The 27646-nt window shown below is 47.6% G+C and overlaps 2 protein-coding genes across 17 annotated transcripts in view; one reads left to right on the top strand and one right to left on the bottom strand.

Annotated features, from left to right (window-relative positions):
* The first annotated feature begins 1112 nt into the window (after nucleotides 1-1112).
* Nucleotides 1113-11463, top strand: PEA15 (proliferation and apoptosis adaptor protein 15). 4 transcript variants are annotated; one of them, XM_017503632.1, is made up of 4 exons: nucleotides 1113-1318; nucleotides 7223-7396; nucleotides 9206-9361; nucleotides 9517-11463. In XM_017503632.1, exons 2-4 carry the CDS (start codon nucleotides 7225-7227, stop codon nucleotides 9579-9581), a joined length of 393 nt encoding a protein of 130 aa, XP_017359121.1. In that variant the 5' UTR covers nucleotides 1113-1318; nucleotides 7223-7224; the 3' UTR covers nucleotides 9582-11463. The 4 variants fall into 4 exon arrangements, with proteins under 4 accessions (XP_017359121.1, XP_017359124.1, XP_017359123.1 ...); XM_017503635.2 differs by having other exon boundaries at nucleotides 1134-1318; nucleotides 7223-7330; XM_017503634.2 differs by lacking the exon at nucleotides 1113-1318 and adding an exon at nucleotides 2750-2840.
* A 1355-nt stretch (nucleotides 11464-12818) lies between these two features.
* DCAF8 (DDB1 and CUL4 associated factor 8) overlaps nucleotides 12819-27646 on the bottom strand; it is a 47299-nt gene continuing 32471 nt past the window's right edge. For 12 of the 13 annotated variants that reach the window (XM_037729620.1, XM_017503614.2, XM_017503624.2 and 9 more), the window contains 7 exons: nucleotides 21721-21793; nucleotides 21193-21250; nucleotides 20572-20679; nucleotides 18746-18876; nucleotides 15002-15121; nucleotides 14476-14592; nucleotides 12819-13867 (listed from right to left, as the gene is read on the bottom strand). In XM_037729620.1, the coding sequence (XP_037585548.1) occupies nucleotides 13751-13867; nucleotides 14476-14592; nucleotides 15002-15121; nucleotides 18746-18876; nucleotides 20572-20679; nucleotides 21193-21250; nucleotides 21721-21793 (724 nt within the window). In that variant the 3' untranslated portion in view covers nucleotides 12819-13750. The remainder of the gene's footprint in view (nucleotides 13868-14475; nucleotides 14593-15001; nucleotides 15122-18745; nucleotides 18877-20571; nucleotides 20680-21192; nucleotides 21251-21720; nucleotides 21794-27646) is intronic. The other variant, XM_037729619.1, reaches the window with a different exon arrangement.

Below are 27646 nucleotides of genomic sequence, written 5' to 3'. Positions count from 1 at the left end.
GAAATAGCTTTTGTCCCTACAACACAGAGCAAACATGATATATACAAAGGCAAACGATTAAGGTGTGCCAGGGAATGCTCGGGAGAGGAAACAGCAAAGAAAGGCTGTGAAGCCCAGAGCAGCAGAAACTTGAGCCTCTTTTAGGAGTGGGTAGACCAGAGAAAGGAGGGGCTCATCGGAGGAGTCTCTACCAGGTTGAAACTAAGGCGAGATGGGGTGATCCTGGAAGTGGCACAAACACCGAGAGGATCCCCCAACCTGGGCCTGCTGGAGTTCTTGGCAGGAAGGACCCACCCCAGGACAGACTTCTTTCCAGGGCCAAACCCTGCCCAGAGCTGAGGCAGAACCCCTTAGGCTAGAGATGAGGGTGAAAACAGATGCTTCTCCAATTCTTCCTTTCCTCTTTCAGTCTGGCTGAGAGTCTGGGGGAGGAAAGTCCCTGGGGTAGAGGGGAAGTGAGAGCTGCCACAATGGGCCTGGGCAGAGGGGCAGAACTAGGAGACAGAGCTAAGTGTGGCTCTGCAAGTTGTCTATATTTGCATGCTGAGCTCACTGCTGCTCTTTTTCTCCCCAGAAAATAAAATTACATCATGGTAGGGGGAAGGCAGGAGCGGGGCATGTTTGGGAAAGGTGAGAGGAACACGAGAGGGCCTGTAGGCATCACCCTGGAAAGAGAAGATCCAGGGCTCCTCAAGTCCCCATGTGGCCCGGACCCCCTACCTTCACTCCCAACGTGGATAAGTCTGATCAGTCATTTCCCACGGCGCCCCTGACCCTTAAGGCAAGGAAAGAAGTTTTTACAAACACCAAAGCCGGCGACTAAGAGAATCCAGCCCCCAAAGGCTTTCCAAACCCCTTAACTGAACTTATTCTGTGCCTCCCAGGGGTCCTAGCCACCGTGGTCATCCAAAGGTCAAAAGGGGAGTAGGGTGCCCTGCTGGGAAGGAATTAAATATGAGGATTGCTTCGCAGTTCGGGGCAAGAGACCGCGTCTGCTCCAGCCCTCCGCCCAATTCTGTCCCCGTCCTAAGAGTCTTCCAGAACCCCAGCCCCTCCGTCCCCGCCCCCTCCTGCCTCCCCCCTCCCCCTCCTCGCGCCATTCCCCGCCCCCCGCCCCTCCCCGGCTCTGACATCACCGGCCAGCCGGGTGGAGTGAGCGGCGCTGGGCTCGGGCTCCGGCTCCGCGGGCGGAAGAGGCGGCGGCGGCGGCGGCGGCGGCTGAAGCGGCGGCGGCGGGAGCCGAAGAGGAGGTTCCGGACGCTGCTCGGGAACCGGGACTCAGGAGTGCCCGCGCCCTGAGCGCTCAGCTCCAGAGGCGGTGAGAGGGGCGGGGAGGGGACGTGTCGCGGGAAGGGGCAGGCGTGGAGGTCTCGGCTTGGAGGGGCGACGACCCGGGACGCCGGGGGCCGGACGGGGAGCGCGGGGACCCCGGACGGGTCCGCCTGTCAGGCCCCACGGGGTCCGTCCCGCGGTCGGCGCGTCCCGAGCGCCGAGCGTGTGCTGGAGGCGGCGTGGCTCCGGCCAGCCCGTCCACGCTGCACGGCGGCTCGGGAGTCCGACCGGGGCCTGGGGATTAGGATGCAGCCTGCTTCCCGCCCAGCCGGCTCGGCCAGGCCGGCGCCCGCCCCTCCCTGCCCGCCCTGGCTTCGGACTTGCCTCCCTGGCCGTCTCCCGGCCCAGCCCTGTCCCGGTTCCGCGGGCGGCTGGTACCGTGTGCCCTCACCCCCGGCCCGCTGCACCTGGGGAAGAGGCGGGCTTGGCGGAAAGCTTGTCCAGAGGGAGGGAGGAGCTGGGGGAGTAGAGGAGTGATGTATCTAACGGAAAAACCCTTATTAATTTCATAGAATCCGTGTTAAAACTGACAAGGAAACACGCACACCTGTAAGGCACGCCAGCACACACAGTGACACACATCCATGTGACTTATACACATCGTCTAGCACACTTCAAATCACAAACGTCCCTGCACTACGCATCCGGCCACCCACCACACCCCCACTCTGTGGGGTGGGGCATCCCATGAGGAGTCTTCTGAACTGCGGGTTCCAAGCCATCAGTCCAGCAGGACAGCTGAGTGGACAGAAAGGGCCACTGTCCCCAAGTCCATCCTGATTTTCTGGGAGCTTTTCCCAGCCCCTGGCTGCAGATTGTTCCTCTTTAAAAACAGTGGGGAAAGACAGGAGAAAATCTTGGTGTCATTCCTCTAAAACAAGGAGACAGGATTTTGGGGGTTAATGAGAGTAGGGGCTTCTGGTGGCCTCTCTTCCTGGGTCCAGTTAGGGTTTAGGGTGCTGGGAGTGGCTAGTTTCTGGTAAGAGTGGCCAAGGGATGGAGGAGGAGGGGGTGGAAGAAACGGAGAGGAAAATGAGTATGAGTCAGCCAAGAATGGAGCCCAAGTCAGAGAGAATGAGAGGAATGTGTGTGAGAAGCAGACAGACATCTCCAGAGAGGTCCAGAGATAGTCAGGGAACCAGGGAGAGGGAGGAAGTGAGAGACAGCGATGGTCAGAGAAGTGCAGAGTGCTGGAGAATGGACCAAACAAATTAGGGAGGATGAAGGTGGAGGGAACCACTGGGAGTTAGGGAAAGAGGTTTGTGTGTCTGCACCCCAGGCTGTCAGAGCGATTAGCTTTAATTGCTCTTCCCTTTGTCGTTAAATACTCCTTTGGGGAAATTGCCAGTGATGCCCCAGGCTGCAGGCTTCCCTGGTTGCCTACTTCCTCACTTCTGTGCCCATCGTGTATGCATGTATTACCATGTATGAAGAGGGTCACGGAATCACAGCGCCTCACTCACACAGATGCTCACGCGCATTGTCATGATGGATATCTTCACCAGCTGGTAGGCAGCCAACCACTGAATCTCCAAGCCACTCCCACCAAACTTGTGTTTTGTGTAGCAGGGATGCTCACCCCTTCCTAATTGTAGCTCTGAGTATTCAGATGGGGACACTGAAGCACAGATCTCAGAAGTCCTACATATTCATGGCCACTGTTAAGTTGGATAGGTGAGTAGGACATGCTAGAAGGGGTAAAAGCCTATAGAAAGGAAAGGAGGAATAGAGAGACTGAAGGATTGGGGCAAAGGATATGGATGATGAAGAGAGGTGGAGAGACACGGAAATACAGGCAGGGAGTGCCACAGCAGGAGAGTGGAGAGAGAGGTGGGCTGGAAGAGCTATAGGCCCCATTCCCTTCCTCCTGATGCCCCATCTTGGGTCTGGCTCTTCTCTAGACTAAGGGCTGAAGGCTAATCCCTGTCCCCATGCCCACAGGTAATCCATGTTCCTTCTTGGACTGAAGTGAACATTTGGGGGCCCAGATGTCCTGACTCTCCTTACTTCCAGGCTGACCCTGGAGCCTGAGAACCCTCAATTTCCTTGTTACAGGAATAAAGACAGCCCCCCAACCCCCCCCCCCGTAAAGCTGGATAAAAGCTTAAAGAATAAGTCAATTGAGTATGATATTAAAGAAAATAAACTACAGGACTGCTTTAATTTGGGGCCCAGATATAATTTAAAATAGGAAAGCTGAACCCTGCTCTCTCCCTCCCAACCCCTCCGCCTCTCCGTGATTACTTCCAGCTTCAGGCAAAAGACTGACAGACTTGAGTGCCTGGAAGTCCCCTCCTGCCCAATACAGGGACCTTTAGTGTAGGATGGCCCCTCCCCTCAGTCTGAGGCAGCTGCAACAGATGTGGAGGAGGGAGGGGTGCAACTCCTAATCTTCAGGCTTCCTTCTCAAATTCACAGAGGATTTGGAACCAAACGTTAGAGAGAAGGGATAATCTACCACGACCTATTGTCAAAAGGCACAGAAATTCTTTTCGTGCTGCCACCTCCTCCACAGGTGGTTATCCCAATTGCCAGGCTTCTCAAAGCACTCCCAGGGCCCAGCTCTTCTTACCCCAGTGCCCATGGAGCTCCCACCTGCCCCACCCTAAAAGGTCAGTATATGATGATCCTTACCTCCTGCCCCTCTTCCCCAGCATCCTCAGTTGGTTTGACCTTTGTCAGGGTTGTGCCTGGGGCCAGCTTGGAAGGAGAGGGAGGCAGGAAGGAAGGAAGGTGTGAGGAAGCGGTGAGCCGAGCAAGAAAGCTGGGAGGGAAGAGGACTGACTTCCTGGCAGCCGGGGCTCCGGTTCCTGATTCCTGCCCTGGTATCCTGTCCCACGAATGGCCTCCGCCCAGGCTGCCTGGTGATCGCTGAGCAGTTCTCTGCACTGCTCCAGAGATTGGGAGGATTTTTCAGAGCCCAGAGAGCGGATTTCTACACAGGCCCTAAGGAAATCGGAATCTCTGGTGAGGAAGGTGACATGGAGGATGAAGGAAACAAGCTCTTCCCAGCCCCACCATGGGCAGACCAGCCAGGGACAGTAGTTGATCAGTGAGACCTGAGAGCAGTTCCCCCAAACAACACTGCCCATGCTTCTTCTGCCATACTCAGGCCTAGGCAAATAGATCTCTCCAAGAAGGGAGGCAATGGGGCTGCCTTTCCTTGTACCCTTAGGGGGCCTTATTCCTATCCTTTCTGTCCCTTCTTACTCACCATTCCCCATGCCCCTCCCATCTAGTGGTGTTACTGTCCTAATGACTCGGGGTGAGGGGACCCAGAACTGAGGTTGCTATAGTAACAGATGAGCTGAGGCTACAGCCCTCTATAGTTGTGGACTGTGCTCTCCTCTCCCTCACCCCCCCCCCACGCCTCATTTGTAGCCTTAGTCTCTGTCTCCCAACTCCAGCTCTCTTCCTCCATTCTGTAGGTTTCCCTCACCCCTCTGGATGTGAACCTGTGGTTATATGCCTTCTAACATGTGCTCTTGGCTAGTTTACACACACACACACACACACACACACACACACACACACGCACACACACAGCCAGTGCACCCACAGCCACATATCCAGTGCTGGCACATACACCTCCATTACCAGAACATCCAAACACACCCAGATAGCCAGCCACTGCCTCCTTCACAGAGCTGTGCCCACAACCCAGGGATTAGCATCCCTAGGATCCCAGCACACACACATTTCTCCTCTACCACTTTAACATTCCCACCCCCATTTCTCTTAGGGGCCTCCTTGTATCTTTCACTCTCTTAGAAAGCTCCTACCCACTGCCCCCAAGTCTTTGTGGGTGAGTGTGTTACACACATTAATCTCTTCCCGCCTACCTTCTCTGTAGATCTGTTTTGGATTCAAAGCCCTAAATCTTAACTCCTCCCGACCGACACACACACACACAGCGCACACACTCTTTCCTCTCGCAGGATTTGTCGTATTTACAAACTCTTCTCCCATGCGAAAGCGGGGTGGTGTAACCCCAAATCGTGTCCCCCTTTCCAGCTGAGGGCTTGGCCCCAGAGTTTGCTCCACTGGGGCAGGGTCTTCTGGTCTCCTGCTGCACTTCTGCACTTTCCCTTCCAGCTCTACTCATGCCCACCCCCACCCCCCGTTCTTATCTCCATCTCTAGTCCTCTCCTCATCATTCCCCTCATCCGTATCCCCCTCCTTCTGTCCTTGGATTATCAGTGGAGCGATGGGGGTTGGGCTCGAGCCTGCTGCTGTGACCTAGATTTCAAGGCAGAGACAGTTCCTGGTGCTGACAGTCAGAGAGCATTGTTCCTGGCCCGGCCTGGCAGGGCCACTGCTAGGCCCTTCTGTCTGGTTGCACCTGGGTGTGCAACTGAGCATGCCTATGACCGCCTGTTTCTTGCGGGGGTCATGGTGGCCTGCTGTCTGGCTTATTGTCTGTTTGTGTCACGGTGCCTGCCACCAAGAGAGGCTTGTTTATTCTGGTCTAAGTAGGGGGCTGGGAATGGGGACTTCTGGGTCCGCATATCTTATTTTGTGATGGCCATACCCATTTCAGTTCCCCTGCAGTAGAGCAAGAAGGAAGGAAAATGTGTGTCACCCAGGCCCCTTTGATCTGCCACATTCCCAGCCTAATGCTGGGTGATTTGCAGGCAGCCTCAGTTGGGGACAAGGTCATCTTGTTGCTTCCCCACCCATTGGTCTAGTTGCATATAGAGTGTTTACAATTTACTTTTTAAAAAATGCCGTACTTTCCTGACTAGAATAGATACTCATTGTGGAAATCAGTTCCATTTTTGAGCTCACCACTACTGTCACATTTTATCAAATCCAGAAAGCTCATTCAAACGTCTGACCTTTCTTCTGTCTTAGCCACAGTCCTATCTTAGTGGAAGGAAGGCCTGAATGTCCTCTACTTCTCACCTAAGAATCATGAAAGAGGGTTAGGGTGAAGGCCTAGGTGAGATCTGGCCTTGCTGATCTCATCAGACCATGCTGAAGGTAGCGCCAGTAGGATGTTGATGCAAGAAGGGGGGCAGTCCCCATTTGCCACTCTCCCAAAGCCGAATCTAAAGTCCCCTCCCCCACCACCCGGCCAGTCTGGGAACTGGGCAGGGGGCCAGAGCCAGCCGCTTGGTATTCTTGGGCACGGGGGCTGCAGGCACAGCACAAAGGGTAGGAGAGAGAGCTGAGTGGGGGCTTGGTAACTATCGAGGGAGAAAATGGGCTCCACAAAGGTGGGGGTGGTTGATTGCTTCCCCCACCTCGAGCCCTAATAATTGAATACAAGGCTAGCATGGAGGGGCCAAGGAACCATCAGACCAAGCAAATAGGCATCCATCCAAAATGAGTCATTAGCGGAGTGGTGGGGAGTTGAAGTGAGGGACCCCTTTCCCTCTGAGGCAGAATGGAAGCTAGAACACGTGAGCACCTGCCAAGCCCTCCAGCTCCTTCTCAGCCTCTCACTGCCACAGCAAGCCTCACCCTGGCTGTTTTGGAGTTTTTTTTCCTGACATGGGGAGGGGTTTGAAGTGGGTGGGGCGATTCTGGGGAAGGGGGGGACTTGGAGAGAGCCGGTGAGAAAGTCGGGAGCAGGTTGCTATGGTAACCGCCTCCTCAGTCAGGGGAACTGTTGCCAGGGTTACTGTTATAGGGGGAAAACAGAAGAAAAAGATGGTGGGGGAAAGGAGGTATGACTTGTCACTCTGGGCTCTAGCCTGGTTCCTAGCTTCCTGTCTACCCCCACCACCTCCCCTAGGTCTTCCTTTTCTCTCTCCAGCCATAGCCACCTCCAGCCTCCATGTTACAGGCACATGCCTGGTAGGGCAGAGGTGGGAGTAGGAGGGTAGTAAACCAGACTCCATACCTTAAGCTCAACTCCTATCCCTTTGTCGCCTCCCAACCCCAGTCATGGCTGAGTACGGGACCCTCCTACAAGACCTGACCAACAACATCACCCTTGAAGATCTAGAACAGCTCAAGTCGGCCTGCAAGGAGGACATCCCCAGCGAAAAGAGTGAGGAGATCACTACTGGCAGTGCCTGGTTTAGCTTCTTGGAGAGCCACAACAAGCTGGACAAAGGTGCGGGAGGGGAGCACAGGGGTCCTGTCATAAGTCTTTCAGGCTCAGTTCATTCAGCAAATAGAGATGAGCTCAAAGCTCTTACGTGTACAATGTGTACCCCTCTATAGCAAGGCAGAATAGAGATGCTCTAAGAGTATGGGGGCCTTAGACACTTTTCATTGTGCCCCTCATCGGTAAAAAACGTTATTAAGATACTCCTCTGCTATTATTTCATACACAACAGAACATAAAAACAATCTAAAAATGGTAAAAAAAAAAAATTTTCTTTTTAAAAAAAATGGTAAAATTTTAAGTGAGCAAAATTGGGAAGAATTCTAGACAATAAAAATGGAAGAATACCTGAATGAGGGGAGAACTGGGAAGTGTAATCTAACCTGGTAGTAGTAGTATTAACCTTTGTTAGGCACTTTTTTTTAGATTTATTTTTTGTTTGTCTTTTTCAGCATTTTCATAGGCAGCACTTTTTATTTTTTAAAATTTTTTATTATTTTTTTGACACCGAGTCTCACTCTGTCCAGGCTGGAGTGCAATAGCACGATCTCAGCTCACCGCAACCTCTGCCTCCTGGGTTCAAGCGATTCTCCTGCCTCAGCCTCCTGAGTAGCTGGGATTGTAGGCACACACCACCACACCCGGCTGATTTTTGTATTTTTAGTAGAGACTAAAAGTACAAAAGTATCGACCAAACCGTGTTGGTCAGGCTGGTCTTGATCTTCTGACCTCGTGATCCACCCACCTCAGCCTCCCAAAGTGCTGGGATTATAGGAGTGAGCCACCGTGCCAGGACTTTAGCACTTTTTAAAATCTGGTAAAATTTAAAATAAAACTACAAGTGCTAACATTTTCTTACCCACTTTGACAGACTACTGCTTGGGCAGTGGGGTCTATGGATTAGAGTAATCCCACACAGCTGGAGGCTTTAGGGAAGAATTGGTGTTTAAGATGGCCCTGAAAGGTTAGTGGGATTTCTAAGGCAGGATCCAAAGGAGGGCATGCCAGGCAGAGGAACACTGTCACAGAGTATCTAGCGTGTTTGGAAATGCAAGAAGTTCTGCTTGGCCTGACTGGGATGTAGGGTGTTTAGAAATGGCTGAGAAAGTAAGGTAGACTGTGTTGAGGAGAGCCTGGGTATTGGATAGGTGAGGTGAGTGAACTCAGGGCCCTTCAGATAGACTATTCTGACTGCTGTGTGCCTAGCAGGGAGAACGTATAAAGGAGGACATATTACAGTTAGACTGTGGTAACAGTCAGCAGGGAGGAGCCAGGGAAGATGATCTAAGGGCATCTGTAATCTCTTGGAACTGACCAAGCCGTGGACATCATCCTTCTGGTGGTGTCCATACCTTCTCTCATTTGGAATAACCTTTCTCACCAGACCCAGAATCTCTCCTGGGCTGCCTAGAGATTCTACCCTGCTGGTCCTACATGTGCTGTCAGCAAATTCTGGTCCTTCCTTAGACGGAAAGTGGAGGAGGAATGGGGTACTGGGGGGGTATCTGGAAGTCAATTTTTCTTTTGTCCCCTCCCCACAACATATGGGAGCCAGTATCTAAGCTAAATCTCTCATTCTAACCATAATCTAGAAACTTCACTGACCAATTATCTGCCCTTTCTGGGAATGGTCCTCCATATTGTTAGGGTACCTTAACTTTCTTTTCCAGATTAGTAGTCCCTCTTCTTCCAGTGTTGTATCCTCCCATAACCAATGTCAGCAACTCAGCTTTGGTTCCAGGTCACCAGTCTGGTGGAGTAGGGCAAGCTGACCTCTGCAACCAAGCTCTGACCCTGTCTCCTGCCTTCCTCCAGACAACCTCTCCTACATTGAGCACATCTTTGAGATCTCCCGCCGTCCTGACCTACTCACTATGGTGGTTGACTATAGAACTCGTGTGCTGAAGATCTCTGAGGAGGATGAGCTGGACACCAAGCTAACCCGTATCCCCAGTGCCAAGAAGTACAAAGGTAAGAGGCCATTCTTTTATGTAGCTGCACCTCTGCCCCGTCCCGTTGACTATTCTTGGAGTACTGGAGTTTTGGGAGAGGAGGCTGATGCCCAATGGGCCTGCCTGGCCATCTCCCACACTGCTGTCCCTGGACACATCCCTTTTTGCCCCCAGACATTATCCGGCAGCCCTCTGAGGAAGAGATCATCAAATTGGCTCCCCCACCGAAGAAGGCCTGAGCAAGGGGGAGGAAGAAGAGGAAGGTTGGACCTTCATCAGACCACTCCCTTCCCTCATCCTCCAAAGGAGGGGGCAAGGGCCCCCCCATCTACCCACTTACTAACCTGGTCCTAACCCCCTTACTGTGCGCGTGTGTGTGCGTGTGCGCACGCTCTGGCTGTCTGTCTATATGTCTAGCTCATCTAGTTCCTCCTCTTGAGGGGATGGGAGTCAGGGGCAAGGGGAAGGGGCTGAGTTTCCCCACTCTAGGAGGAGGTGGGGCCTATTTCTATGCAAATAGAAATCAGCACATTCCTCCTACTTCCCTTTCCTCCACTCTCCCCCCATATCTTTAAAGTGTGGAAGCAGAAAGGACCTGCATTTTCCTACATTGAGGAGCTAACGTGGGGGTAAGGTATGGGAGAGGTAGGTGGATCCAAGGAAAAGCGGTGGGGAGGGAAGGCGAAGAGGCCGCTCAACCCCCACCTGGAAGGGGCAAAGAAAAGCCAGCATTCCGTGTTTGTACTCCTGTGCTGGACTAGCTGTTTCCTGTTGTTCTTCAGGTGGGAGGGCTTGAGTGTCAGCCGGTCCCTTTCTGCCTCCCATGGGCCTAGCATAGGCATGAGCCAGGATCCTTACCTGGCCCCTAAGATTAAACCCCATGGAGCAGCCAGCATTAGATGCCCCACCCACCTGTACTTTGGAGAGACTGTACTGGGAACATGTACCACTGAGCCTGAGATGGGGATTAGGGCAGAGAGAGGGGAGCCCCCTTTTCCACTCAGTTGTTCCTAGACTGTTGCATTCTAAACCTAGGGAGGTTGAGGAATGAGATCCTTAGGTTTTAACCTGAATCCTGACCCCACCATCCTGTAGGGTCCCAACTTGGTTATTGCAGGCAACCTTCCCTCTCTCCTTGGTGAAGAACGTTAACTACAGTGTTTTCCTTTGCACCTATCCCCATCCCAATTCAGTCCAGGAAGGGACTTAGGAAACTCTTCTTTCCTAGATATCCTGGCCCCCTGGGCTTGTGAACACCACCTAGCCAAATCACTACAGAACAGAGTGACCCCAGCCTCCTGCCTACCCTTAAGTTGCCCCTCCCCACCCTGACCGTGCTAACTGTGTGTACATATATATTCTACATATATGTATATTAAAACTGCACTGCCATGTCTGCCCTTTTTGTGGTGTCTAGCATTAACTTATTGTCTAGGCCAGAGCAGGGGTGGGAGGGGAATGCCACAGTGAAGGGAGTGGCAGAATCAAATTGCTACAAGGTCCAAACAAAAAAGAAAGCTTTTTCAAAAAACATTAAATTCACATGCAGTCTCAGAGACTATTTAGAGAAAGTTGAAGTTAGGAGCTTTTAGGATGTGGGAGTAAAACTTTAATGGGAGGGGAGGGCTGGCTGCTGGGAGAAGGAAGAAGCCAGACTGGTTAGACAGTACTCTTAACTCCTAGCCCAGCCTAGCCTGCCCTGCCCCTCTGGCCACTGCTGCAGACACCTGCCTTAACACACACACCTCTAGGACTCCATGGTTTTGCCTTAAAGGACCTTCCCAAGTCTCTCTTTCCCTGTCTAGCTTCTCCCTTAAGAAGAGAGAGATACTTGCAGAATTGGGATGGAGGGAATGAACATGAACCGTTCTTCCATTTGGGATACATTACATTAGAGTGACAGAATAAGGAGCCTTTCTTATGGAAGAAATGGGAGAAGAGAGACAGGGTTATTTTCAGCAGAGTCTAGTAGTTTCTCTGTAAGGCAAAATAATCTTAAAAGACTAACGTGCCCACCCACTCCTTATATTGCTGTGAGATTGCCCCTATCTTGTGCTCTTCTGTCTGCAGTGTGCACGACCTTGTTCTAACCCGGAATAAAGGTGATTGATTGTACTGTAACTAACTGATTTTACAATTTCTGTGAGTGACCACGATTTTGGAGCCTTTGAATTACCAGGAAGGGAGGGGGAGCAGTATTTATGCCCATGTTCCTCAATGCAGCTCGGAACAAGGGCTGGGAAAATACCCCAAGTGTATACCCTCACCCCGCCCAGTCTCATGAGTATCCCTGAGCTAAATGGAGCATATCCTACTTCCTGCAGTCTCCAATTGGAGCCCAAGCACTGGAAATACGGGTCTTCCAAAATGGACTCCCTGACACTATATCATGTGTAGAATGAGGGGAAGATTGGGTACCTACGTTAGTAGGAGCAAAAACCATCCACTGTGAATAAATGGACCACATACCACACAGAGCAGCAGTTGGGGAGAGGAAAAGCTTTACTGGGAGAAAATACAATTCCAGAGCGCATGGTTTTTAGCCCACCCTATCACCCCACCAGCAACAGGAACAATAGGAACACAGACTACTCAATCACCACACATTCCCTTCCTCAGGGAGTCGGTACAGCAGCCAACATCTGGTCTGAGAGCTGCTGGGAAAAGGGGCAAGAGGAAGAAGTCTAGGAATACCATTCTCTCATTCTTCTCCCCTCCTTCCTGGCCTGATTTAGTAGAATCTGACTGTCCCAGGATACAGAATTCTTGATTGGATCTTTTGGAAACGGGGGGCAAAAAAATAGCAGCAAAAGCATTTAAGGGCAAGAATTCAGCTGGGACTTTTCAGACTCAGTGACCAGTGATTAAGACAAGTGCCCAGGCTCCAGCCACTGCAATCAGTCCTTAGATTAATGACTTGTTCCTCAATCCTAAAATATCAAGAGGTGGATAAGGTATAAGTCAAACCCAGGAAGTCTTTGCCTTCACTCTTCTGTAAAGAAGGGAACTAGCATGAATTTGGATGGCTTAAAGAATCAAGCAGCAAAAGGTGAGACAGAGTGTGTGTGTGTGTGTGTGTGTACACGTGTGTGGTGTGTATGTACATGTCTTCTGTCACAGTGTGTGTGTGTGTGTGTGTGTGTGTACACGTGTGTGGTGTGTATGTACATGTCTTCTGTCACACAGTACCACAATAGTCTGCAGTGGTGACACCACCCTAAAGTAGTTTAGTCAAGTTGGTTAAAAGAGCCATCCTTGGAACCCCGCCACAAGACTTAAGGAGATCTGAGGCAAAAAGCTGAGAGGAATTTCCTGTTTTTCCCAACCCCCACACCAAGGCAGGGAACCAGGAAGGGCAGAAATGAGGTTCCTTCCATTCTCGAGCCTCCTAAAACCTAAAGGGTAAGTTCCAATCTCTAATGACCATACACAGAGGTAAAATGACCCCAGGTGTCACCTCCACACTATTACTCTTGTTCACTCTTCAAGTCCCTTTATTGTATTCATAGAGAATATATAGGTATTTAAACTTTGACAATAATTTTACCTTGATACATCCAAGTTTGACTTGCTTTTTAATATATTTATAGATATAAAATTAGGCCTCTAACAGTGATAGGGACAGGGAGATTGCTGCCAACAAACAATATTTTTTAAAAAAATAACAGAAGAGGTAACATCCTTCCTATTCTTCCTTCGATTCTGCCCCTCCTCCCACCTCTCCCCAATCTCCTTCACCTGACCTGTTTAAGGGGTGACGGGATGAAGAGAAGAGAGTGAAGGATATGTAATCAAGTGCAAAACACTGTGATAAGTACAGAGAATGAATGAGGTGGAAGGGAAAGTGAAGAGTGTGGGATGGTTAGGGGCTTTAAGGACTTCCCAGAAAAATAGGATCCTGGGATGGGGTTGCTGAGGGGGAGAAAAAAACCCAACTGTCATAGACTTAAAAAAAAAACAAGAAAAGGTCAAAAACCTAAACCAAAGAGAGAGTGGCACTCCTACCCTCCACTCTGGCCCCTTGGTACTGAATAGCCAATTGTTCCCCCCACCCCCCCTGCCCAAGAAACAAGGGAGATTAAAGAAAAAGAAACCCCATTCCCTATCCCAAACCAGTTAACAAAATAGGCTTCCCTCTCCTCTCAAAAAGAGGCTTTGGGGAGAGGCCATTTCTGCTGAGTCCTATGCACCTCTCCATGAAGGCCCATACCAGGGCTCAACTCCCATTCCTAGGTACTCTGTGTTGGTTCACTCCTCTGGTTTGTCCTTTCTCCTGGGACGTCTTTCTTTTATCTAAAGCAAAAAGTCCAAAGTGCGTTTCTGCTGAATGTAGGGCCTGGGACAGGAAAGGGCTGCCCAGGCAGGATCGGGTTGGCAGCCCCAGCCCGCCCCACCTAGGTATGAGGCCTCAAGATGGCATGCATTGCACTCGGTCAGGGCCCTCCTCCTCGTCCGATGTGTCTGAGGAGCTGGGAGACTCATCAGAGTCCGCGTCTGTGGCCCCAACCCCAGGTTCTCGCCAGCGCTGTGGGATGGGAAAGGCTCGTTAGTAACTTCCCTGGATGGAACAAGGACAAGCCTGTTAGGTCTTAGCTAGAATTTAGATGCCTTAAGCCAGAGATCAGCAGAATTTTTCTTAAAGGGCCAGATAGTAAATATTTTAGACTTGTGGTCTATATGGTCTTTATGGCAACTCTTCAACTGTGCCATTGTAGCGTGAAGGAAGCCACAGATGATACACAGAATGGGTGTGGCCGCAACCAATGAAACTATTATTTACAAAAATGAGCAGCAGGCCAGCTGCCAGTTTGCCAACTCCTGACCTAGGCCTCTTTTGTCATAAGAAGAAAAATAGAAGGGTCACACTGAGACTTGTTATTTCTTCTCAGTTCCTTCCTCCACACTCCAGCCAGCCTTTGCCTTTATGAAGATAGCATTACACATGGATGGCAATGGATAAGAGTAGACACCACCCTTTTCTGCTGATGCTTCTTCCAAGACTGTATCAGGGATCTGATGGGGATAGAGGACAATGGATAGGAAATCCAACCAAGATCACTGGATTCCTCCTTAAACTCACTACTCTGGAACTTTTTAGCCCTCTTGAGAGGGTCACTTCCAACCCCAGCTTACCCGGTGGTGGCGTCTCTGTCTCAGGTGATGCATGAGGAACCACAGCATGTGACTATCAAACAGGTCAGTGTGGTGCAAGCTCTCTTCATCCCGATCCCGCTTGTTCTTCTTAATCACCTGGAACCCAAAAGGGTTGGGAACAGGGGGCAGCAATGAAGATGGACCAGGGACCTCATCAAGAAAGCTGATGTTCTATCCCAATAAAAGCTTCCCATTAAGTTGAAATGGAGCTAGATTAGATTAAGAAACAATGTCCTAGGTTCAGCCTCTGTGAAGGTGGCAGACTTTAACACAAAATAATTCTTGAAGATGCTCCTCATCCCCATCCTATTACAAATTAGTGCCACTTCACAGCTGCCCCCTGGAGCAGGACTATTCCTACAGAGGCAATTACAGGAGTGTGGGGGAGGGTGTTATAGTAGTGCCTTTAAAGAACTGGCAGCAAGTTATTCCTCCCTATGACAATGAAGAATCAACAGTATGTGGATAAGCAGAAAGAAGGTAACTTCTGCAGTCAGCCACTTACATCTTTTAACCCTGTCAGCTCAGTGGAAGCTTCAGCTGTGGGTGCCCAGATCTTCACATCATGGTCTAGGCCACTGGTCGCCAACACAGGCAGGTGAGGGTGGGGCTCAAGACAGTTTACCTGGTCAGGAAGAAAGGAAAACACAGACTTAGCAATGTGTGGGAGTAGGGTTTAAAAACCACTACTCACCTTGAGACAAACAATTGCCCTTGATCAGGGCTGAGGCAGCTGCTGGGGCAGCTGCTGGGGAAGGGAGGCCCGCCCATCCTGTGCCTAAGCCAAAGGGCACTGGGGGTAGAGAAACCAAACAGAGACTGGGTATGAGACCAGGCACATCAATCATTTTCTATGTATAGGTCAGGGGTGGCTTCATCCCCAGATACGGACCTAGGGGTGGGTGAGTGACTGCCCAAGCTTACTGCTGGTTTCACAAGAAGACAGTGAGATCCAGATGACCTTATTCAGTCCAGATTCCAAAGCTCCAACTTGCCCAAGGCTGGAAAAAAACCATCTCAGTGGCTTTTACCAAGTGGCAAATAAATTTTAAAAAATGAAGAAAGCAGCAGCTGCCAATGAACCCCCAGAGAAGAGTCGGAGAACAACTATATTCATTTGGCACTGTTTACTAGAACTGGAGGAAGGCACAGGCTGAGAAGAGGAAGCTGAGTTGCAAGGAGTGGTGGGAGTGATGGAGGCTCATGTCTGCTTGAGAGAACCTTGCATATCCCAGGGGACAACATCCTACTACCGGCCCTATAAGCTCAGCTACGAGGCAGCACATTAAGGAAGCTTCTTGGGGCTTCCACAGCCTCAATCTCAGCCACCCTCTGGGTAAATTCACTGAACAGGGCAGAAGAAATAAACTATAGCAGGCAGGCCTTCGAGCTTAGGCAGCTTCCTTCTGTCTGAAAGGCATCCATGCCCCCTGCTGTCTGACTTGGAAACATGAGCTTCCCCCTAAGGGAAAGGCAGGGAAGTTGCTACCCCATTCAGAAGAGCTGGTCCCAGATCTAGCTGCTAAAGCATTTTGAGTCTTTTAGTGAAAAAAGGAACACGTACGAAAGGCACCCCACCTTGCAGCTGCCCTATAGTCCAAGAAAACAACTGCTTTTAGTTCTCTCTGGACCAACTGAGAAGAACATCTGAGAAGAGGTCAGGGGCAGGCATGGAAAATAGGGCTGACCTACAGACTTCCCACTTTCTTTGACTTCCATCTTACACATAAACAAATGCTCAGAAAAGACTGAAGCTAAGACTGAGCCTATGAATAAAATAGAAACCCAATTCTTTATCTCCTCCTCGCATTCCACATTATCAGCGTATTGTGAAGTTTATCTTTGGGCTTTTTTAGGCAGTGCAGTTAAACTCTAATGCTTGGACTAGTGTATCTATCTACAGTAATGGACAATTTACACATACAAACCTGAACTTTTTCATCCATCTCCTAATAAGCCCTTGTTACAAACCTGTACTCTGCTTGAATAAGTCAGCAAAATAAAAAAGCACAGGGGAACAATTCCTTGGAACTTAAGGCTAAGGAAAAAGCCAATGGCAAGAGGAACAAGAGAATGACATACAGTACCTGAATTGGAGCCTGCAGGGGGAGCCGATAGAGAATTTCTGGGCCAGAGTACCTGGTCACGTCACCAGACCTGTCTGAATGCCAGGACTTATCCTGTCAATAATGCCTGAGCAGAGAAAAGAGCTCTGGCCTTAGATGACTGGGCTGGAGGAATGTAGAGAATGGGATCAAGCATCAAAGTGCTCTTGGGAGACTAAGGGGTTGTCCTCTGATACCACCCCCGACCCTGTCCCTGTGAAGCTGAATGGGAACAAAGAAAAGATCCTCAAATCAGAGTCAGGAAACCTGAGAAAGGTAGAAAATAGCTTCTAAGATCTTTTCTGGTTCTAACATTCTACTTTACATTTACAATTTCCATGACATAGAACTGCTGAGTCTACTACACTGAGACTAGTGCCTGGTGACCCCCACTGCTGGAAAGTTAGGACAAAAAAACAGAGGGAGCCAAGTGAAAGACCACATCAATCATTCAGCTTACACAGAGACAAGAATATGTAAGGAAATTTGCTTCAGGGGTAGTCTCTATATCTCCTGTTCTAATCACTTACTCTTAGGACCACTAAAATTTAGGCCTGGAGCCCACCCATTCCAAGTAGATGCCTTCCCCACCTCGGCAAATGGGTTAATCATCAAACATTGGGACTGGCTGAGCTAAAAGCAAACTGGCCTGCAGAATGCTTTTGGAGAATGGACAAATGCTGGCCTGGGAGAAGGCATTCAGCTCTGCACCTCTCTAGAACAAAATGCAAGACAATAGTTTATGTCAAGAAAAAAATTCACTGGCCCCTTCTGACTTCCTTTCTCTAAATGCCTATTGCATAATTCCCATTAAGACTCAAGGGTTTTGGGTTCGTTCACTGCAGATGACACAGGGGACCTATGGAAGAGTAGGAAATGAAGCAAGAAAGAGTGAGACACACCTTGAACTTCTAGACTCCTCTCCATTTGTATTCAAACCATAAAAGCCCTAGATCTATGAAGGTCTCAGGTTCCAAAAATTTAGAGGAAACCAGAAGAAAATTTGAAATACCCTTGTACCAGGGCAAGAAAAACATAAGGAATGGGATCCTGTTTGCAAGGAACCATCCTAAATTCTAAAACCACTCTCTGAATAAACCTCATCAAGAGATGGCTAGGCTCTTTGAAGTTCCCCACAACTAAGAAGGAATAAAAAGGAAGAAAGACCAAGCTGTTTCAGTCATTACTTAGAGGCCTTGGGTAACCAGACTATTTTGAACAATCAGTATAATTTAGTCTTCCAAACTGTCTTTTTCCCATCTCCTGTGGTCCAAAAACCTTACAACAGAAAGCAATTGAACTCTTTCCTAACTCTAGGTCTCAAAAATGAAAAAAGAAAAAAAAAAAAAAAGGTTAACCAAATACATCTTAAGAGCTGATCACTCTTCATTCACTAACTCGATTCTCACTCTTCCTTTTTGCCCTAACTTCACAGAGGTCTGCAGAACTCAAAGGACAGGCAGACTATGATATGATCATGGGTTATATAGCAAACAGGCTGCTCAGCACTAAAAATTGCCATATTTGCTTTCTCTTTACATGTACACATTATGTGTGTTTATCTATTTGAATGTAAGCATGACACTTCACCCCTAAATACTTCAACAAGTATCTCCTAAGTACAAGGATATTCTCCTACATAAGTAATCACATCAAATAAATTTGATACTGAGTACCATGTTATCTAATATATAAACCATATTCTGACTTTCTCAACTGTTTAAAAAATGCTCTTTATAGCTTTTATCTGCTAACCTAAGATCCAGCCAGATCACTACTTAGTTAAGGGAAGAGAGATGGAGAAATCTTTAGCATAGTGTAGGAGGGTGCACCCTAACACAATGCTTTTTCATTTGGAAAAGGTGCATGCCTAGAGATAAGTTACATCACAGGACAGAGGTTCTTCCCTAAGATCCCTTTCTTGTCTTAGTACACTATGCTTTACAGGGACTGAAGATAGGAGAAGGAATAAAATACTCCATCAAAAACTCAGCACCCCAGGCTATCCAGCCTTTTAATTTAGCTGGCTGGACCTCTAAAACATGGTGTCATGTAGTCACAGTGAGAATTCAGTGTCCCTGCTAAAACCTACCTTAATGCCTGGAGAGACTATGGAGCCAGCCAGCTCAGCACACCATACTCACCACGCCTCCCTTGTCCCCCTCCATGAACTGAATAATCTGGCAGGATGATTTCTCCCAGAGGAAGATGTGCCCACAGTCACTACCGCTCACCACAAACTCACTCTTGGGGCCATAGAAATTGACGCCTTTTACTGAAATGATAAATGAGGGAACAAACCACATGAGGGTTGGCGTCAGGCCTACATATATTCATCTCAAAGGGAATTCAGTTATTCACTAACTCTAACTCAGCTGAGGGCTGAAAAATTACTTTCATTTTCACAAAACAAATCAAGAGATTATGCATGTTTAATAGACAGTTATAAGAATCATAACAGTCCCAGAGATGATTTATATTCTCCCAAAGAGCTCCTTAGGGCAGAGGAATCTGCAGTCCTTTAGCAGCAGTCTCAGTCTTACTAAGTTTATACCCTATCAAGCACCCACAGGCCTCCCTAATGCCTTACCTGTCCCACCCTGAATCGTCCCAGCTCTGCCTACTCTTAGGCAGCACTGTCTTATGCCCTAGGATTATCTTTGATATGTGGACCTCATTGGTACCTTGTCAATGTTTTTGGGGTCGTCAGTTGATCTGAGACTGATGAAGGTATATGCCACAACTGCCTCTAAGAAGCAAGTGATCTGTGCTTGTTACCGTTAACAGGACTCTACTCGTCACAATCAGTACAAGAAACCAAGAGTTCCAACTACTATGGTCAGTACAATATTGGCCATGAAACTGGCACCCTTCTTGTATCTGCCTGTGTGCTGAGATCCAAGAATAGATTTTTCCCTCCCTCCTTACCAGCTCAGGAAAAAAAATAATAAAACTAATCTTCTGCTATCTCCAAGACAAAATCATGACAGGTATCTGTTAGGAGTGGTAACAACAGAGTAGTGATTCCTCAGCTTTTCTGAACACCAGAATCATGTGGGCAGTTTAAAAAAATCTCAATGCCCAAGTTGCACCCCATACCTATTAAATTAGAATATATGGGGTTAAGGCCAGACTGTTATGCTTGGTGACTCATGTCCAGCACTCTGGGAAGTCAAGGCAGGCAGATCACTTGAGCCCAGGAGTTGGAGACCAGGCTGGGCAACATGGTGAAACCCTGTCTCCAAAAAAAAAATACAAAAATTAGCCACAGGTAGTGGCCTATGCCTGTAGTACTAGCTACTCGGGAGGCTGACGTGCAAGGATCACCTGAGCCCAGGAGGTTGAGGCTACAGTTGCCTGGGAGGTCAAGGCTGCAGTGAGTCATGATTGCATCACGGCACTCCAGCCTAGACATCAGAGTAAGAGTGTCTCAAAAACACAAAACAAAACAAAATACATCAGGGATTCCAATGTGCCCCAGAGTTTGGGAACCATAGACATGGAACAAAACAGGCCAATCTTGGGCTAGGTACTACCACCATTCCTCCTCTTCTGCCTCATCTAAAAGAATCGTTTACTCCTCCCTCCTAAAGGTACAAGGTCACTCCCTATTTTAAGCAATTCAGGACCACTGACTAAAGAGGGCTTTCCCTGACTCCCTGACAAGGCATTTATGCTTATTTTGAAGTTACCTGAAATCTAAAAAACAGTTAGTCTTATCTCCTTATGTCCAAACCAATTAGAAGCAAACATTATTGCAGTGTCAAGAGATGCTCTTGAGAGCTTTCTCCTCTAGCATAGCAGAGAAAACATGGAAACTCCAGCCCAGTTCAGGATAATCGCTCAGTGCCCATGGCAACACAGGCAGCCTACTCCTTAGGTAGTTTCTATTTGTATAACCTGAGTAAGACACTGTGGTTCTCCAAAGCCAATAGACTTGGGCCACAGAAACCTAGGAAGACAGTCTCACCTGTGGCATTATTTCTGTGGCCCTTATATCTCTTAACATACTGGGCCCCATCACTGTGAGAGGAGTTGAAGAGGTAAATGTCTTCATCATTGTAACTGGCCAGGAGCTCTGCCAAGAACAAGAACACAGCAGTGAAGGCAAAGGCTGAAAAGCAGGAACCAGGAGTTGGGGTTGGGTTGGGGCTTCTTGCCAGTAGTGCCCCCTCCAAATACCCAGGTATAGCACCCATCTTATTTATTTGGAACACCAGGCAAGTCAGACTGTACAGGGTAGACTAGGAACACACTGCCAACCCAGGGGCAGCAGAATACTCAAAAAGATCATACCCATTAACTCAGGAATGAGTCAAAGGCATAAGAACCTGCTCAGGCAAGTAACCTGGGCTTTAGGACAGGCCCTGCCAAGTATCATCTGCAGCATTCTGCAAATGGTACCTGGCATCTCCAAGGGTCATCTGCTGTATCCTCCCGCTATGTGCTCACCATCAGCAGTTAATCCCCAGCTGCTCCACTTGGAGCTATAGCACAGTGGTGAGCACTGGAGGGCACATGCCTCACTGGCTCAGCAGCTCCCTAGACAGAGGGGGCATGCCAGCCTAGGAGCTGGGCCCTGCTCACGTACCTGTGCCGTCGTGGCTGTACACAAGACAGGTGATGTTTGCTTTGGACTCACTGTTCACCTGCAATAAGGAGCAGATACTGACTGATGCCCCACCCCCCCATTTGTTATACCATCTTCAGGAAACAGCTTTTCCTTCAAAGTCCCCTATATCTTCTCCCAGAGATTTGAGAAAGACAGACAGAGACAAGAGTATAACTGATGAAACATGACCACCTCAGGGGGTAGCATCTTGGGGTTTTCTCTTCCTTGTCATCTGTTTGCTGGCCATTTTTTGTACACTGTCTCATTAGGCCTCACCATCAAGGTGCATGGCAGTTATTTTTATTTCTATTTTGTTGATTAAAAACTGAGACTATCTGAAGTGAAATGACTGCCAAAATCACAAAGCTGGTAAGTGGTAAAGCCAGGATTCAAATCCAGATGACTGACTTGAAAGTCCAAGCTATTCCCACCATACCCCCAAGTTCAAGTGTAGCCTTGGGGTCGAGTCAGGGAAGCCTGGAGCAACTGGCCCTTCATGAATCTTACCAGGTGATGAGGGCAGAACTTCTTAAGTACTCCATTGTTCTCATTCTCATCAATTTTCCTCTGGTCATAAATCCTGTGGTTGGAAAAGCAATGAAAATATCAAAATTTAAAAACGAATCCCTTAAAGGACTGCAATTTGATGTAGTGGCAGGAAACTGCCAGCTGCATGTAGATTAACAACATTTTCCAAACCAAGCTTCTGGTACATGCTCTTGCTTAAAGGCCGGTCCTTTCTCAATCCATTTCCAAACCCTAAATCTCTCCCCTTTTTTTTTTTTTTTGAGACAGGGTCTCACTCTGTCACCCAGGCTCACTGCAACCTCCACCTCGTGGGTTTAAGTGATTTTCCACCTCAGCCTCCTGGGTAGCTGGGACTACGGGCACAAGCCACCACGCCTAGGTAATTTTTGTATTTTTAGTAGAGACAGGGTTTCACCATTTTGGCCAGACTGGTCTTGAACTCCTGGCCCCAAGGGATCCGCCTGCCTCGGCCTCCCAAAGTGCTAAGATTACAGTCGTGAGGCACTACACCCGGCATTAAACCCTAAATCCTTCATCGATGTATTTCCCATTTTAAGTGGCAATCCTCAATTCTGTCAGGTTGAAGTGGTTTCTCTCTCTCAAGTTTTAAATCACATACTGCTAATTTTCAATGAAACAACATTAGTATACAGCCTTTTATGTGTATGTTACCTACTGAAAAGGGTTACTCATGGGTAGAAATCAAACTTAAGGTAAGTCAGTGGGTCTGTAATCCCTCCTTGAAACCTTACTTGGCCTGTTCTCCCTCTTATATACCACAATAATTATTACAAACCACCACCCATATCCTCAAGACTCCCTCTCCTTACCTCTTTCTTATCAAGCACACTACCTTCACGTTCCTTCCTCTAAGGCAAGCTTTAAATTCAAATATTTATGACACATATATTACGCATCAAATATTATGCTAGGTGCTAGAAATACAGTGATGAACAAGACAGATCCAGTATCTGTCTTCACCCAGTCTCCTCCAATCTCAGAGCCTCTCAACAAATGTTCTTCATTTCATCTTTCCAGGGACCTTGTTTGATGGTCAGCTCATTTCTCAACCTCTTCCTCATCACCATCTGGCCACTTTCTAAAAATCCTTCTACTGACTGTCCTTTCCTACTATTGCTTTTTTTCTCCTTCCCCTTACAATCATATTACTGTGAAGAATGATCAACATTCAGTATTTCCACTTCCTTACTTCCTATTCACTTCTCAGCCCGTCCTAATCTGGTTTTGGTCCTCAGCTCACCACTGAGACTTCTCTGGCTGAAGTCGTCAGTTAATTATATACATTTGTCAAGTAGATTTAAGTCTAGAACTCAGAAAAAGTGTGGTTTGGAGACAGATGTAAGTCATATATCCATGTATAGGTGGTAGTCAAAGCATTGGTAATGGAATTAGATCTCCAATGGAAAACAGTGGATTTTCCCTTCCTCCTTTAGAATCTCTGGCCTCTTTCAGAATGTAATAAAAACTATAGTCCCTTTTCCCCAGAAAAATGCACATAAACACCCTTTCTGGAGGTTCACATAATACTTGTACTTCAAGTTAAAATTCTCTAGTATAAATTAAGATGACAGCTGAACACTGAGCTACTAGAGAACATCAGCATTTAATGGTTGGACAAAGGAAGACAAACCCATGGACAGCACTGAGGAGTGGCTGGACATCATCAAGGAGAGAAGGTGTTTCAGGGAAGAAGTAATAAACAATGTCAGGAGTAGAGAAAAAGACTTGAAAAGTATCTTGTTGGCTTTGGCAGTTAGATTACTGATGACTTAAGCCTTCACCTCACTGGCTCAAATGACCCTCCTACCTCAACCTCCCAAGTAGCTGGGACTCCAGATGCACACCCCCATGCTGGGCTACTATTTTTATTTTCTGTGGAAACAGCATCTGCCTAGTGTGGCCTCAAACTCCTGGCCTCAAGAGATCCTCCTGCCTCAGCCTCCCAAAGTGCTGGGATTACAGACCTGAGTCACTACGCCCCAACTATTTATTAATAACCTAATATATTCTACATATGATGCTAGAACAGGGTTTGGCAAACTTTTTCTTAAAGGTCAAGATAGTAAATGTTTTAAGCTGGTAAACCGGCAAATCATTTCATCTCTATTATAACTACTGAATTCTACTACTGTAGCATCAAAGTGGTTACAAACAACATGTAAAGGAAGGCATGGCTGTGTTCCAATAAAACTTTATTTATAAAAACAAGCAGTACAGTTTGTCAAGCCCTGTGATAGACAGTAGTCATAGAAAGATTAATACTAACTTTCCCACTATTTTCTGAACATATAACAGGCTTTGACAGTTTATATTTTACTTTATTTTCATTTTTACTTATTTATTTTCTTTTCCTTATTTATTTATTTATTTATTTTTGAGACGGAGTCTTGCTCTGTCGCCAGGCTAGAGTGCAGTGGCGCAATCTTGGCTCATGGCAACCTCCGCCTCCTGGGTTCAAGTGATTCTTCCGCCTCAGCCTCCCAAGTAGCTGGGACCACAGGCGCATGCCACCACACCCAGCTAATTTTTGTATTTTTAGTAGAGATGGGGTTTCACCTTGTTGGCCAGGATGGTCTCGATCTCTTGACCTTGTGATCTGCCCACCTCGGCCTCCCGAAGTGCTGAGATTACAGGCGTAACCCACCGCGCCCGGCCTACTTATTTATTTTCTTTAAGACTCTGTCATCCAGGATGGAGTGCAGTGGTGCAATCACAGGTCACTGCAGCCTCAAACTCCTGGCTCAAGAGATCCTCCTACTGCCTCCCAAATAGTTGGGACTATAGGAGCATACCACCACACCTGGTGGTATTTAATTTACTAAAAATTATTATTATTTTTTGAGACAAAGTCTCACTGTTGCCCAGGCTGGAATGCAGTGGAGTGATCTTGGCTCACTGCAATCTCTGCCTCCCAGGTTCAAGCGATTCTTCTGCCTCAGCCTCCCAAGTAGCTGGAACTATAGGAGTGCACCACCATGCCTAGCTAATTTTTATATTTTTAGTAGAGGCAGGGTTTCACCACATTGGCCAGGCTGGTCTTGAACTCCTGACCTCATGATCTGCGTGCCTCGGCCTCACAAAGTGCTGGGATTAAAGGAGTGTGCCACTATGCCCAGCCTAAAATTTTTTCTTGAATTTTCTTCTGGTAGACATGGTCTTGGTCTATTGCCTACGTTGGTCTTGAGCTCCTGGCCTCAAGCTATCCTCCAGCTTTGTGGCCTCCCAAAGTGCTCTAGTTTTATAGTCATGAGCCATCACACCAAGCCCCCTAATTTTAAGTCATGTAAGGAATAGTTTTAGCATCCTCTCCACACCTTTACCACATTTCTTCCCACACGCCTTCAGGCACCCACTAACTTGTTAACCTAAGTCTCTCTTTTGTACCAGCCTTTAATCTAATATTCTCTCAGTGTTGCTGATTTTGGCTTAAAAACTGGGGAGTGGCCAGGCATGGTGGCTCATGCCTGTAATCCCAGCACTTTGGGAGGCCGAGGTGGGCAGATCACCTGAGGTCGGGAGTTCAAGACCAGCCTGGCCAAAATGGAGAAACCCTGTCTCTAGTAAAAAATACAAAATTAGCCAGGCATGGTGGCAGATGCCTGTAATCCCAGTTACTCAGGAGGCTGACACAGGAGAATCGCTTGAACCCGGAAGGTGGAGGTTGCGGTGAGCCGAGATCATGCCATTGCACTCCAGCCTGGGCAATAAGAGTGAAACTCCATCTTAAAAAAAACCCCCAAAAAAACAAAAACAAAAAACCGGGGAGTGAAGAGATGATTTACTGACTATGCTTCATAAATCAGGGCCTATATCTAATGCTTTAACAATAAATTTTCATGTCGGCCAATCACACTGCCAAATCTACCACTAAAGGATTCATCTGACATATTCTCCTTTTAATGTTTTTTTTTTTTTTTGAGACGGGGTTTCACTCTTGTTACCCAGGCTGGAGTGCAATGGCGCGATCTCGGCTCACCGCAACCTCCGCCTCCTGGGTTCAGGCAATTCTCCTGCCTCAGCCTCCTGAGTAGCTGGGATTACAGGCACGCGCCACCATGCCCAGCTAATTTTTGTATTTTTAGTAGAGACGGGGTTTCACCATGTTGACCAGGATGGTCTCGATCTCTTGACCTCGTGATCCACCCGCCTCGGCCTCCCAAAGTGCTGAGACTATAGGCTTGAGCCACCGTGCCCGGCTCCTTTTAATTTTTCTAATTTTTAAAAATTAATTAATTTTTTTTTTCTTTTAAAGACGGGGTTTCACCATGTTGGTCAGGCTGGTCTTGAACTCCTGACCTCAGGTGATCTGCCCACCTTGGCCTCCAAAGTGCTTGGATTACAGGTGTGAGCCACCACGCCCAGCCTTTTTTTACTCCTATAAATTCTTAAAACTAAGCTAAACAGGAATTAGCTTAGCTTAACTGGTGTAGTAGGGACTCACACCTATACCTCCTCCACTTGCCTACTTTTTTTTTTTTTTTTTTTTGGGGCACAGGCCAAAAAGCATGTCTCCCCAGAGCTCCCCTTAAATACTTAATAACCCTAAACTAAAATTCAGTATTAATGATGCAAAGCCTTGAAGATAAGTAAGTTATTTCTCTGTATTCCCTTGAAGTAATTCCTTTAGGCTAGGAGTAAAAGTTAATGGTGTTATGGTATAAAATATTCAGCACAAATGTTTTCAAATTTATACCTGAAGGTGAGCTGTTCAGGTTCTTTCAAAGAAAGAATAAGAAAGGAGAAACCTCAAAACATTCGGTTGGCTGAACAGAAGAGGTGCCAAAGAAGTTGAGTGTAACCTAATGTCAGAGAAGAGCTGGAGTGCTTAAAGGGCTACCTGCTCACATAGGATCAGTATGCCTCAAAATCTTCAAGTAGCCAAGCGCAGTGGCTTACGACTGTAATCCCAGCACTTTGGGAGGCTGAGGCAGGCGGATCCCTTAAGACAGGAATTTGAGACCAGCCTGGCCAACATGGCGAAACCCCATCTCTACTAAAAATACAGAAATAGCTAGGCACGGTGCCGTATGCCTGTAATTCCAGCTACTTGGGAAGCTGAAGCATGAGGATTGCTTGAACCTGGGAGGCAGAGATTGCAGCGATGGAGCCAGTACACTCCAGCCTAGGCAACAAAGTGAGACTCTGTCTCAAAAAACAAAACAAACAAACAAAAAAACAACTTTTTTTTTTTTTACATAACTTCTGCCAAGTAAATAGCCAATAGAGGATATGAGGCTGATAAGAGACAGATTTGATTTCTCCTTGTGTTGAAACGCTAAAATTCTAAGCCGTACTCTAACCCTGAGAAAGTATCAGCTTTGGGTTAAAACATTATGAACTACATTTCTCAATACAGCAAACTCCTACATTCCCCCCCAAACATCTTTGTTCTAGTGGAATTCGCTAGAGACAGACTTTTCAAGTAATTTGGAACTCTAAGTAGGAACTCCCAATTAGAAATTTCAGTGAATGCTCAACTTGGAGGAGGTAGCAACTGAAAATCTGTACAACTACAAGCCTTCTTGATCAACAGCTTCTTATCTAAAAAGAAAAAATCTATTGCGACATACTTGAGGATTGTTGGTGACTAGAGGAAACAAATTTTGAAGGCATGGGAATAGAGGAAGAAGAAAGAAACAAGGTTTTGTCAAGGATTCTTGAACAAGGTAAAGTCATCTCTCATGTATTTTCTAAAAATTTACCCTATTCCCTATGATTCTTCTTAATAAAACGCATGTGGAAATACAGCTATAAAATGTGCTCTCATTTCAAAAGGAAGATGATGCTTTTCACTTACCATTAGGAAAGCAAAAAGTCACTCTTTTTTTTAGTGATCTTGTCCCTCTCTCCTCCTTTCAAACTGATGATCCCAAAGAAACATTGT

Source organism: Cebus imitator, unplaced genomic scaffold (genome assembly GCF_001604975.1).
Source record: "Cebus imitator isolate Cc_AM_T3 unplaced genomic scaffold, Cebus_imitator-1.0 Scaffold313, whole genome shotgun sequence".
In the NCBI taxonomy this organism is placed as follows: domain Eukaryota; kingdom Metazoa; phylum Chordata; class Mammalia; order Primates; family Cebidae; genus Cebus; species Cebus imitator.
Note: the sequence above shows the minus strand (reverse complement) of the source record. Positions and strands in the feature narration are given on the sequence as shown.